The 13,291-nt window shown below is 33.8% G+C and overlaps 1 protein-coding gene across 2 annotated transcripts; it reads right to left on the bottom strand.

The window, feature by feature from the left end:
* Positions 1-140: 140 nt before the first annotated feature.
* CMT2 (chromomethylase 2) lies at positions 141-11,076 on the bottom strand. Of its 2 annotated transcripts, XM_023684642.2 has the most exons (24): positions 10,372-11,076; positions 8,294-8,347; positions 8,157-8,191; positions 7,262-8,054; positions 6,763-6,797; positions 6,540-6,642; positions 6,031-6,135; positions 5,813-5,932; positions 5,592-5,685; positions 5,082-5,275; positions 4,905-4,970; positions 4,580-4,816; positions 4,234-4,292; positions 4,087-4,153; positions 3,672-4,001; positions 3,507-3,575; positions 3,347-3,433; positions 3,170-3,257; positions 2,886-2,995; positions 2,714-2,815; positions 1,792-1,835; positions 1,637-1,706; positions 852-955; positions 141-616 (listed from the first exon to the last, which is right to left on the bottom strand). In XM_023684642.2, exons 1-24 carry the CDS (start codon positions 10,972-10,974, stop codon positions 439-441), a joined length of 3,747 nt encoding a protein of 1,248 aa, XP_023540410.1. In that variant the 5' UTR covers positions 10,975-11,076; the 3' UTR covers positions 141-438. The 2 variants fall into 2 exon arrangements, with proteins under 2 accessions (XP_023540410.1, XP_023540411.1); XM_023684643.2 differs by lacking the exon at positions 8,294-8,347.
* Between the last annotated feature and the right edge of the window lie 2,215 nt (positions 11,077-13,291).

The raw sequence follows: 13,291 nt of genomic DNA, 5'->3' as shown, positions 1-13,291 counted from the left end.
GAGTGAACGGATTTTTTATCGATAAACAAGCTGAACAATTATTCGTTTATTTTAAAAATACTGGTATTTCTTCCAAAGTTGGGCGAATAGATGTGAGATAAATAAAGGAACACACAAGATTTCCCTACATTCCAACCAAATAAATAAAGAAACTTCAATATTTATGAGAATTTAAAGTTCCTACGATACGAAACAAATAGAATGTTCAATATCCTACGTTCCTGCCCAATAAACATAGGAATCTCAAACCCATCTCGGGATTCGAGAATATCGCCGAAACATACACCACCTCTAAAGGGTTAGGGAGTACATGAAACAAAAATGGGAATTACATTCTTCTACTACTACTACTAGTAAGGTTTGAGATCAAGTGTGGGTGTGCTCTAACAAGAATACAAACACCAATGAAAGTGAAGAACAGGTAGAGATCAAATGATGCTAATCAGTATCCTTCTTTTCAGGTGGTTTTTGGAATTGAATGTAGTTAGAAAGAGAGAATTTGGGAGGAAGAGTCATCAATGGTTCATCACCTCCCATTCTTCTCACTGCCAATCCAAGGGAATAACCCAATGCCCGCGAAACCGATACAGCAACCGCGTTCCCAACTTGACGATATCTGCAGCGTTGATATTCATAACCGACTATATATTTCAGGGTCCATTTGATAACCATTTTGTTTCTACTATGCTTAAAAACCCTAAATCGTAAACCCTAAAACATTTGAATTCGTCGTTAAAACAAAATCGAACTAAAAGATTGTTGTTTTTCTAATCAATTATACAAAAGAAAGATTTAGAAATTTGGCTGAGAATAAGAAGGCATTTCCAAAATGCAGAGAGAAGGATACTGACCTCTCTTTGACAGTCCCAAAGAATCTATAATAATCAGGGAACCCTTGCAATCTTGCATATTCTCTTATGGTCAGTACTCGATCTTGTTCCGGGTGTAATGCTACCTATAATATAAATTACAAAACACTTAGAACACAAAAATCCCACAAATCACAAGATTTAAAAACTCTAGACACTGGTGCACCTCTTTTCAATTTTATTTTTTAATGTAAAATTGCTGATTGTTTCTTTAAAAAATTTATAATCTAGTATGTTGTTTGGTAATCATTTTGTTGTACCAAAAGCAGGAGCAAAGTCGATTGTACTTATACACCTACAAACAGAAATTAAATAAAGAGACAAAGATTTACGTGGTTCGGAGAGAATAAAGTCTCCTACGGGTAGCAACTAATCTCATTGTACTTATACACCCACAAACAGAAATTAAACAAATTAAACAAAGAGACAAAGATTTATGTGGTTCGGAGAGAAGAAAGTCTCCTACTGGTAGCAACTAATCTTATTGTACTTATACACCCACAAACAGAAATTAAACAAAGAGACAAAGATTTACGTGGTTCGGAGAGAAGAAAGTCTCCTACGGGTAGCAACTAATCTCAATAATCGAAGTGTTTACAAAAGTATATATATCTCAACGATCCAATTTGCAACGCATTTTCCATTGCCATTTTCTCTTTTCTTGGAAATTTTATTTGGAGACTTTTGTTAAATGAGGAGTAGAAGCAATCATCAGAAAGAAGAAACAGGAAACAAGAAGACAAATGGTAATTAGGAGAAGAAGAAACCTGGCTGTGATAACTTGGGAAAGTCACTACTGTGGGCACTGTCTCATCCCACCACAACCTTCCAAATGGTCTGCACACCCAGAATATGATACACTTAAGATAGATATGATCTAAAGGAACAATGAGCAGCTATTTAAATGTCAAAGATAACAAACCTTCTCGACTTTCCATGTTCAAAAGTGAAAGCATAGTGTGGTACCTGAAATTTTTTTAGAAAGCAAAACATGAAGGCGACAATTATTAAGTTTTATTTCAATCGATACAAAATTTCGGTTTACTACCTGTTCATCAAGTCAAAATACAACTTCTGTAACGGCCCAGATCCACCGCTAGTAGATATTGTCCTCTTTGGGTTTTCCCTTTTGGGCTTCCCCTCAAGGCTTTAAAACGCGTCTCCTAGGGGAAGGTTTCCACACCTTTATAAATGGTGGTTTGTTCTCCTCCCCAACCAATGTGGGACATCACAATCCACCCCCTTCGGGGCCCAGCGTCCTCGCTGGCACTCTTTTCTTCCTCCAATCGATGTGGGACCGCCTCCAAATCCACCCCCCTTTGGGGCCCAGCGTCCTTACTGGCACACCATCTGCCCAGTGTCCTTACACTGGCACACCGCCTCGTGTCTACCCCCTTCGGGGAAGAGCGAGAAGGCTGACACATCGTCCAATGTCTGGCTCTGATACCATTTGTAACGGCCCAGATCCAGTGTCTGGCTCTGATACCATTTGTAACGGCCCAGATCCACCGCTAGCAGATATTGTCCTCTTTGAACTTTCCCTTTCGGGCTTCCCCTCAAGCCTTTAAAACGCGTCTCCTAGGGGAAGGTTTTCACACCCTTATGAATGGTGGTTTGTTCTCCTCCCCAACCAATGTGGGACATCACAACTTCTAGGTTCTTTTTGTGTAATTTATTCGGTGCATAAGAATCACTTTTTGAAAATTTATTAATTTCACCACTTACTCAAGTTTTGAGTTCAACAAATTGAACTTATTAAGACAAATAAGTGTTTCTACAAAACATGAGGGAAATAAACTCCAAAACGGTCCAAGGAATTTCATAAAGAAATTTAGAGCACTAACCATTGGTTTTCCTGATGGTAGTAATACATTGTTTTCTGGATCTCGCCGAACAACATTGTCATTTCCCACAATTACACCAGGAAGATCCCTGAAATTTGCCCCCTATACATAATCATAGTGTAAGGACAATATCTTAATGATGAATCCAACTGTAAGAGAATTATTAAACAACCTTTCTCTTAGGAATGTTACAAACTCGCAAGTAGTCGTCTTCGCCTAACAAGTATGGCTGATGGTCATATAGTGAATCTGTTGTATTGTTTGTTTCACAGCCTGTCATCTCTGAAAATAAACAAGAGCAAGGGAATCAGAACTTAGTCATGAGTGGACACATTATTTTTGCATGGCACTTTTTTGTTGTTTCTTTAATTCATTAACATTAACATTAACATTTCCGAAGCAAATTACAAGGAGGAAAAAGAATGACATAATTATTTGCAATACATGAAATCTCACCATATTGAGATGATCTTATGTATCTTTGAAATTCTGTTTCTGGAGGCTTTTCATATGGCATTTTTTCCCGAGACTCAGAATTCAATACCTGCAGATTTTAACAAATTTGTACATAAAACGTTCCATTCTGTTAGATGATTAAAGATGAGAATTTCAAATCCAAAACAGTGCAAGTACTGCTGGGAGGTCAGAGATGGCGTCTTGAAGAAGAACGGCTTTTTCAAGTTCACGGGGTTGGTCTTCATCATATGCAACAGTGTTTCGCTGCAAATATAGACCAAATATGTCAATATAAATATAAGATCCAAATAAATTCACTAGCTCAAACTAAAGTTACCTCAAACTCTGGTGGGGGCCAATATCTAACAATTACTTCATGCGTTGGAAGTGGAAATTGAGGTAGTTTCTATACATGACAGATGAAAAACTTAATGAAAAGAATGAACTTTTATAATAAAGAGACCTTTACAAAGATCAGAATGGAAGGATTGATGTAGTTCACCTCATTAGGATGAGCACCCCAAAGGAAGACACGCAACCGAAACTGTGGAAGACCGAAACATCCAGCAGCTATTGTACCAAGTCTTGCTTGGTAATTCATATGTACCAAACGACTCATTGCATATCTTCCCAGAGAAGCTTGATTGAATCTCAAAATGTCAGTCACATTTTCCATCAATACAAATTTAGGCCGTAAGAATTTCACTATATCCATGAAGATAACTATCTGGCGATTTCGTTCATCATCCATCGGAGAGTTGATGTTTCTATAACGATTATAGCCACTGATTCCTTGGCAAGGAGGACCACCACAAATAACATCAACATCTCCCTGACATATAACTTATTCGTTAGAGTCAATTGAAGAACTCAAATACAATAGCCCGCTTAGAAAGTGAATAGGACTAGTCTCTTACAGGAAGTGGCAAAAATTTTTGTCTCAAACCTCTTTTCACAAAATCCTTAATTGCTTCTTGGCAGTTACTGCAGAAGACAAAAGATGAGAAGGGGAAAAAAGGAAAATGAGGGTAAAATAAGAAAAACAGTAAAGAATAAGAATTGACCTTAAACCTTCAACTGGTTCCCATGTATCTTCGCTTGAACCATAGCCTTTCCAATGCACCTAATGAAATTAGAATCAGTATATCAAGCAATAACTTTTTAAGGTAGCCAAATTTAGATCCAACCACAGATTTGATCAAATTACTTGACAAAATCAGCTGCCAAACATTATTTCTGATAATTTATTGAAACAGAATTCTGTAGAAAATCATTTAGTTGACTAGTGGTTCAGATTTGACAAGACTGAAAAAAGGGACACAACGAGGAAAATTCAGAAGGACGGAGTAGAGAAGAACAAAAACAGACAAATTCATTATTTGTTCTGCTAGAAAGAGGTAAATTATTTACCATAAACTTTAATCCACGCTTGCCTGTTTCGGTTGGATCACCATAACAAATGTCAACTAAGCTCGAAACCTCATACTCAGAAGTTGGAAGTTCACCCTTGGTGGACTTCAAATTATCATCAGACACTTTTGACCGTGATGGTCGCGTTTTTTCTTCATCATTGACCTTATAGCGCTTACATAGTTTTTCCCACTCCCTTAATAGGTCCAGAAAATCATCAGCAGTTTCATTTCTGACCTATAACAAACCCAAGTTACATTTTAAATATTTCAAATAACTGAAGGAATAATTTTCTAAAATCCAATAAACGATCACCTATACTCACATGTGTTTCTGGATGATTCAGTTTCACGCTCTCACATGCAGATTTGCGGCTATCAACTGCCCATCTCTAAGACAAGGATGAATCTTAAAATTGAATGAAGCTGAATGTGTTTGAAAATAGAAAAAGTTTTAACTGCCTGGATATTAGAAAGAAAAAACTAAGCATAAGACAGACTACCGTAATGAGGCCAACAGAGGAATATTTGGCACCAAGGCATAGTCCAGTCGACATCCCCCCACATCCGGAGTATAGATCCAACAATTCTAAGTTATCCTTCTTGGGAATATTCTCCAAAGAGTTCAATGACAATGATTCATGAAAAGTTTCCATGGCAGTAGTTGGTGCTGTGTCGATGTTCTTGAGGGATTCATCTAATGGAAAATAAAACATGTAGAATTTCCACTTATCAGCTGTCCAACCCTCTGAGTATTCAATCTTTTGACTTGATAAAGTTTACAATTTGGTTTGTCACCAGATTTAACAAAAAGTAAGAGATTTGGCAAAAAATGATTGAACTAAAACTTAAGAGAAAAATGAAAAAAAAGAAAAGATGAGGCATAGACTTTGAAGCATACCAAGAGTAAAATTTAAACAACATTTTAGAAGTATACGTTAAAAGTGAAGAATCAAGAAGCATCACTTAATTCTACCATATTATATTATATGCCCAATAATAATTACACTCACCATCTTTCAAGGTGCGAAAAGTCGAATAGTCTACACAGTATTCCATATCATAATAGAAATCAAATGAAGGTGCAGAGTTTGACCTGTGGCCTACCTGCAAAAGGTTCACATTAGTTCTGAAGGGGATGAGGCCTTACATGCCTACAACAAAGTTAAGAAATAGTGATGGCACTGTCAAATAAGATCAAATTAGAAAGGCAGGGATTGTGAGGCAAGCATACCCTGGGTTTTACTCGTTTGATATTTACTTTTGAAACAATACAATCTAGTGGGTTGTCATTCATAACAGTTGAATAAAATAAACGCCTACTGTCATGAAAAGAACCCTCTTCCTTGATAACCTGAGAAATAAATTACGTTAAGGTACTCCTTGGAACAGTTGAATAATTAGTTACTACTAAAAAAATGAGAACAAGAGTGAACAGGAAATTTAACTCACTGTATCTTCCACTCTATAAAACCACTGTCCTCTGAAATAATTATCCCCATCTGTTGTCTTGAAAAGTTCTATAATTGTCCCAACATGATTTTTTTCTCCTTCACCCTGCAAAATAATTTACTATTGAGAGGAATCCAAAAACTCTCTTCATGCCGCATCTGTCATCTGATGCTCAACATGATTTGGTAATGAAAGAGTGATTTAAACAAAGGGAACAAGATAAAGATGTCCATTTTCTCCTCATTAGAAGGATAATTTCAATTTCAATTTCAATTGGGGCAATAGATTTTCCAAGTAACCTATATTTCGTACCACGTGCAATGCTTAACACGTTCAACAATAAAACAGAATGATGTTGAGATATCCTTTGTCCCCTCAAGAGAAGGGTTTCAAATTTGTTCAGAGCAAAAGTGATATCCTTCATCTCTGCTTTCATATAAGGTCAAAGTAGTATTTTATTTTGGCTTAACAATATAATAAAAAATAGTATTGAAATAGAGGCCATTTACCTTAACATATACACAATCTCCCAGACTGAAAATGGTATTTGCAATACTAGCACGAGTATAATGGCATTCCACATTATGCACAATCATATCTTCATCATCATCACTGTAAAGCATGGCAATAAGGAAAAAAATGGCTGGATTGGAACACAATTTTTAGCCAAAAAAGATTTCAAATATCAGAAAAACACTAAAAGGATAGGCTTAAGAACTAATTATGCCTCACCTTTCTGCCATTCTCTGCCGCTTAGAAATTTGACTCTGCATATTCCAGAAAGGGTAGTGCAATTATGATCGGAATACAAATTTAACAGGTAGTGCAATGCACATGGAATGAAGCTATGTATAAAGTAAATTGTCCAATTAATCTGATATGTTGATTCATGAATCAGATCAGGGAAGCTACTATGAAGTCAACGCGGAAGATAAAACACAAAAGGCAAGCCTTAAAATGGCAATTCAAATTAAACAGATGGTTATCTCAAAAGCATTATGGGAACAAATTGAAGAACACATCTCCAAAATTATTTTTATCATATAAAAGAAGTGACCTATTAGTATTAAAATAACTTGTATCAAATAACATTACTTTCACAGAACAAATATATATATAATATATATAAACTCCACCAACGCAGTCCTTAGAACTCTGATTCCACAAATGAAATATGAGTATTAGTATATAAAAGAAAGGAACTGAAAATTGTATAGAAACAAACAGCTACCTTCATTTCATAGCGCCATTTCCATCTCTGTTGAGCCTCATCAGCAGGAACTGGATCTCCAACAAAGAAAGAAGCCGCTTTGTTTTTATTCCTTTTCTCTTTAACACCAGAAGAATTCCTAATTTTCTCCACAGGACATTCTATATCTGACTCTAGAAGTTCAGAGGAAGAATGTCTGACAGTACAATTTTCAGCCCCACGTAATATGGACGTTCGGTTATCCGCTGACCTGGATTGCTCATTTCCACACGAAGATAATGAAGGTCTGGGAAATTTACTTAACGGCTTGTCAATTTTCTTACCAAAACCATTACAAGAATCAGCATTGGAACTATAATTAGCGTCTGAGGAAAGCCTAGGAGACCTTCTTAAAATCTTCTCACCGACGAAACAAGAGTTGCGACGGAAGAGTTTAGGCGCTTCTTCCTGATTTATACACGGTGAGAAAGGTGATGGTCCGGCTTCTATCTTGTGAGAAAGTTCTGCTGTGAGATTTAAAGTTTCCAATATCAAAGAAATCGTTGCTTCATTGGACTCTTCTTGCTTTAGGAAAGATAGTTCTTCTGTTTCTAGTTTTCTTGATGAATCCATTTCAGCATTGTCAACTGTCAATGACAATGAATCAAAGCTGTCAACCTTAGGAGATTCAAGCTTTCTTGAGCAAAGCTTCTTTGATGAGGGTTTATGACATCTAATTTCACGTTCAACTCGATCAGATGAAAATCTTGGAGATCTCCTGAGAAACTTCACCTCCATTCCCTCCATCTTTTTACCTACTTCATCTTTCCCCGCTCTTTATCAACAAAGATGCAAAATTCAATTAGAAATGGAATTTAAACACAGCTGCTTTGAACAAAATATGAACACCAAAAAAAGGTTGTAGATCGTTACTCACTTATTGGTCAAGCATTGGCTAGTAGCCTTTTCAGCCTGTAAAATTCAGTTTTCCAATTCATCAATAAAATAAATCCGTTCAAAGCTCATCACCAAGAAACAGATGATAAAGTAACTCGCAAAGCTTGTAGGCCATACAGTAAGAGTAGCAGCATCAACAAGAAGTTCAGACTTCGAGGATTGCCGGAATACCTTTCAATCATAATTGAAAGAAATTGCTGGATTACACCATTAAGCAATTGATATTTTCTTCACCAACACTGATTTAAACATACAATTTACTTTAAAGTACAGACATTCTTTCTACTAGACTACTCCTAAATTTTAGTTTAACAGATAGTGGCGTAAAAAACTCATATGATCCAGGGATCAATAAGCTCAGCAAACTCTTGAAACACTTGAAACAGCGGAAGCTAACTTGAGGAAAGCTCAGGGCAAGAGACAAACAATCGAGGCAAATTTAGCTCTCAGACGAGCTAGGACACGAGTAGAGGCTATCAATGGCGTACCTAGTTGATCCGTCTAAATAATCCAGTGAAATGAATTTTCATGCAAAAAAGAATTACAACTAATTTATAGTAACTATTCTTTCTATAATTGTTTATAATGATGTATAACAAACATTTCACTTACTCAATATAACACAGTGTTTTCATGAACTAAAGACAATAAATCAATGAAGATTCAACTTCAAATCATACGCAGTTCATATGTTAAATTACCAGAATAAAAAGGAAAAGGCTCATTTTCTTTCAACTGAAAGTTTTAATTTCATTATATCATACTCAAACTTAAACATATTGTGAGATTAATACATTGTTCAAAACGAAGCTAAAAACTTACCATAAGATGAACTAATAGACACCCAAATACAGTTAAAAAAATGCTCAAAACGCTATCATTACCCGAATTGGTATAGGATCATTAAGGGGTATTGTTCACAATTGATTTTTTTATTTTTATTTTTAGAAGGTATGCTTATATTTTACCACGGGTTTAGAGTTTTAATATTAAATAGTTACTTTAAAATATATATTTTCATATATTAGTTCACCTAAACAAAAATACTATTAGATGAACACGACTCTCTATAAGAACAATATATTGTTCACTTTGAGCATAAGTTCTACTGGCTTTGCCCTTCCTTCATTAATTATAAACCCTCGATCATTCCTTAAATTAGCCTGCATCTTTGTAAGAAACAAAATTTCGCTAAAAAAAAATACAAACATCTATGGAGACTCAAAATTAATGTAAAAATGTGCTGTTCTAATATATATATATATATATATATATATATATATATATATATATATATATATATATTCATAGGATCATATTTACATATTCATAAAATGATTTTAAGTTAAACAATGCAAAAAAAGCTACATTTGATCAGACGACATTAACAAGAAAATTTTGAAATCGTCTTGTCAATTAAATAGCAAAAAACAAAAATGTCAGATGGTATACAATTTTATTTAAATATATAAAAGAAAAATAGTTATATTTAAGGAAGAAAAAAAATGTGGATGTTATCTTGAATCCGCTGTTTCGAAGGAATTTTTCCGAATTAACATTCTCTTTTTATAATTATTTAAGAAAAAAAAAAAAACAACAACAAGAAAAGCAAATTCGAAAAAAACTCAGCGTCCCGTCTCTCGCTCACGATTGGACAGCAATTAAGGTAATAATTTGTTTAAAAAAAAAAATGTTATACATAGGAAGTTCTTCAATAACAGTTTCGATTTTCGCGGTGAGTACCTACCAATACTAAAAACGCTATTCGTACTCTCTTCATAAATCCTTTCGAAACCGTTAAGTTCGTCAGAAGATTGCAAATTTGTGCTACTGAGCATGAAATCATCAGCCTCGAAAAAAAAACTCCTAGGAACTTGTTTCAGGAGAAAAGGAAAAAATGCAACGGTAAATCGAGTAAATTTTGAATTCTTGAAATTTGCGCTTTGAACAAATTGAAACAGTTGTTGAAGAGAACGCTTCCTATATTTAAAAATCAAAATCGAAAAACAAGGAAATTTCAGAAGCGAGCTAAATCGAGTACTATTTGTACTAATGGTTTGCATTCAGATGACGCAGTAATTTTGAAAAGAAAACAGAACGCAGCTAATTTTGGACAATGTACGTTTATTTGCTTTAATAGGATAAAATCAGAACGAAAAAACGCAACAGTAATGGAAGAAATCAGTATTTGGCACCTGATTGAGGCCGCACTTCCTCTCGTTTCCGTTAATTGAGTCGAATAACGTCACCTTGGCGATTTCCGTCGCAGACCTTCTCAAATCGTTGATCTTCCTCTTCTTCGACGTCGTTTCTATGGACAACTCCATTTCTCCATTACCGCTCCCGGAGCCGTTCAATCGCGGCGACCTTCTCAAACTACCAGCATCCATCAACGACAACCTGCATTCTTTTAAAGGTAGATTAACAGTTCCATCTCCATTTCCCCTGACCATACCAGGATGCAGCCTCGGTGACTTCCTCAGGCAAGTCTCATTCACTAAAAAATCAAGCCTCGAATCAGTCGAAGAAGAACCAAAACGAGCTCTATTAACGCCATTTCTAGCCACATTCTGCCGACGAACATCCACTGAAGAAGAACATGGACTGAGCCTCGTCGATCTCCTCAAACAATCCTCTCTCCCAATTTTAGAGTCCAAAACTGCCAGAGGCACTGCAATTTGACCGGAAACAGCCTTTTCATGCGGCACAATCGGCAGCGATCTGGACTTCGAAGTAGGTTCAGATTTCGATTTCAAATCGGAACCGGATTCCGATCTGGATGCTAATTGCGACGGCATTGTACTGTAACACTGATGAATCGGAACGAGCTACTCTGAGAGATTCATGGAAACGAGAGAAGAAGAGTGGTTAGAGACGCGGCCGGGAGGGCTGGAGCAGGAGGACGATAAGACGGAGTCACAGCGCGTTTACTGAAATTCAGAAAATGGCAAAAGAGAGTGGAATCACGATTCTCTAAGCGAAATACTTCGGAGTTCAAAAGAAATAAGTGATCCAGTGCGGCCGAGCCTATTTTACCTGTACTACTGATTTTCTGCTTTCTGGTAATGAATTAAATGGAAGAAGTTATATAATAGACTGTCAACTGACTTCGCCATTACTTGCAATAGATAAATTAATAAATAAGCATTATAATCTTTCCCTCTAAAAATTTAAAAATATTTATAATATTATTATTTTTTTAATAATAATTAAGCTTGTTAAAAATATATATACCTTTTAAAATCTAAGCAATATTTTTTATATTTTTAAAATTTGGATAAAAGTTATATACATATCATTGTTAAAAAATTAAAAAACTAAAATTTTAAAGCTAAATTTTAAATTTATTTCATAAACTTTTAAATATATATATATTATAACTTTTACGTTTATTCTATTTTAATCGAACGAATCTTTGAGTATAACGTATGTTACAAACTAGCTTTATATAATAAAAAATTAGATGAAAATAAAAATAAAATAAGAATATAACAAAAATAAAATGGTAAGAAAAAATTGAGAGTGTAGGACTAAAATAATTCAGTTTTGAAATTAATTTAATTCAAATAAATTGTTATAAATATTACAATTTATATAAACTACTGAAAATAATATCCTTTAATAATTACATTTTATATATTAATTTAATTCAAAACTATAAATTTCTTTTAATTATATTCTTAAAACTTTCAACAAATTCTACTAAAATATCTTTTTTTTTTTAATGCTTATAATTTTTGTTTTTTTAAACATTAATACTCTTCATTTTTATAAATAAATAAATAAATAATCTTATTATCAAAATATGGACAGAAAAAACTGTCTAACTCCTACATTTTTTAATATTACTTACGAAAGTTATCTTTTAAAAGTGTTACCTTAAAGATAATTTTTTTTATTTATTTTTAAATATTTAAAAATACTTTTAAGTTTTAAAAAATTAAGGGTATTTTTAAAATACTTTTAATAGTTGAAGGGTATAAGTGGAAAATTTTGAAAATTTATGGGTATTTTTTAAACTAGATGAAACGGTATTATTTTAATAAAATATAAATTATATATTACACCCATATGTATTTTATTGGCTACTATTTAAAATTTATTTAAAAATTCAACATGTAATTAGCTTACTTAAATGTTTTAAATAATTATTGGAATTAATAAATTAAGGTATGGTGATAAAATTATAATACTTAAATGTGGAAGAACCGAAATATTCGGCTGGAACGGTGAAGCTTGGCCCATCTTGTTTACTTCAAGCCCAATTTAAGTAGCTTTGCAAATTAATTCATGTTTGGTCTTAATTACACAAATACCCTTCTTTTCCTATTTTATTACACAAATTTCACTTTTGTACAGATATTGCATTTTGAATTATAAAAATTAAAAAAGAGCCAAATTACCAACATGCCCTCTACCAATATTTTGAAAAAGCAAGCCTGTTTACCCTTCCCATTATGACATTTATTAATTAAAAATGTGTCCAATTACCAATATGCCCTTTTGGGAAGCAAAAAAAAAAAAAAAAAACATTTTGATTTCAATTTGAAAAATAAACCTCTATCCACTTTATCCAATAACATTTAATAATAATAATAATAATAAATCCAATTACCATTGTGCCCTCCCCAAAAAATTTGAAAAAAAAAAAAAGTTATCGACCATTCATATTTCCGTTTGGATTAGGTTTAATTTTTGGAAAATAAAAATTTTGGGTTGGTTCTTGAATGGATATTTTTTTCCGATCAACTCGAAAATAGGGTTACAAATTTACCATAAATTAAGAATATTTGACTTTTGTAATCGAGGTTACTGATACATTTTGGCTTTTAAATATTTGATATTTGAGTTTTATGATATAACATGAACGGATTTAGTTGTGAGATTTACTTTTGAAAGATTATTGTGAATGCTTCGTATTTGAGTTTTATAAAATTTTGGATGCAACTAACCATTCGGGAACCGACAATTCTTTAATTCTCGGACTCTAAGTTAACTCTTACTAATATTAAACAATAAATAAAAAGCAATATGTCAAAAAGTAGAAGCTAAAATGAGGTGTAAGAAGAGACGCAACTACCAATAGAAGAAATAAAAGACTTTGTTTCCCATTTT

Source organism: Cucurbita pepo, chromosome 8 (assembly GCF_057944985.1).
Source record: "Cucurbita pepo subsp. pepo isolate OVF chromosome 8, ASM5794498v1, whole genome shotgun sequence".
Lineage (NCBI taxonomy): Eukaryota > Viridiplantae > Streptophyta > Magnoliopsida > Cucurbitales > Cucurbitaceae > Cucurbita > Cucurbita pepo.
This window is presented reverse-complemented; position numbering and strand designations above follow the sequence as displayed.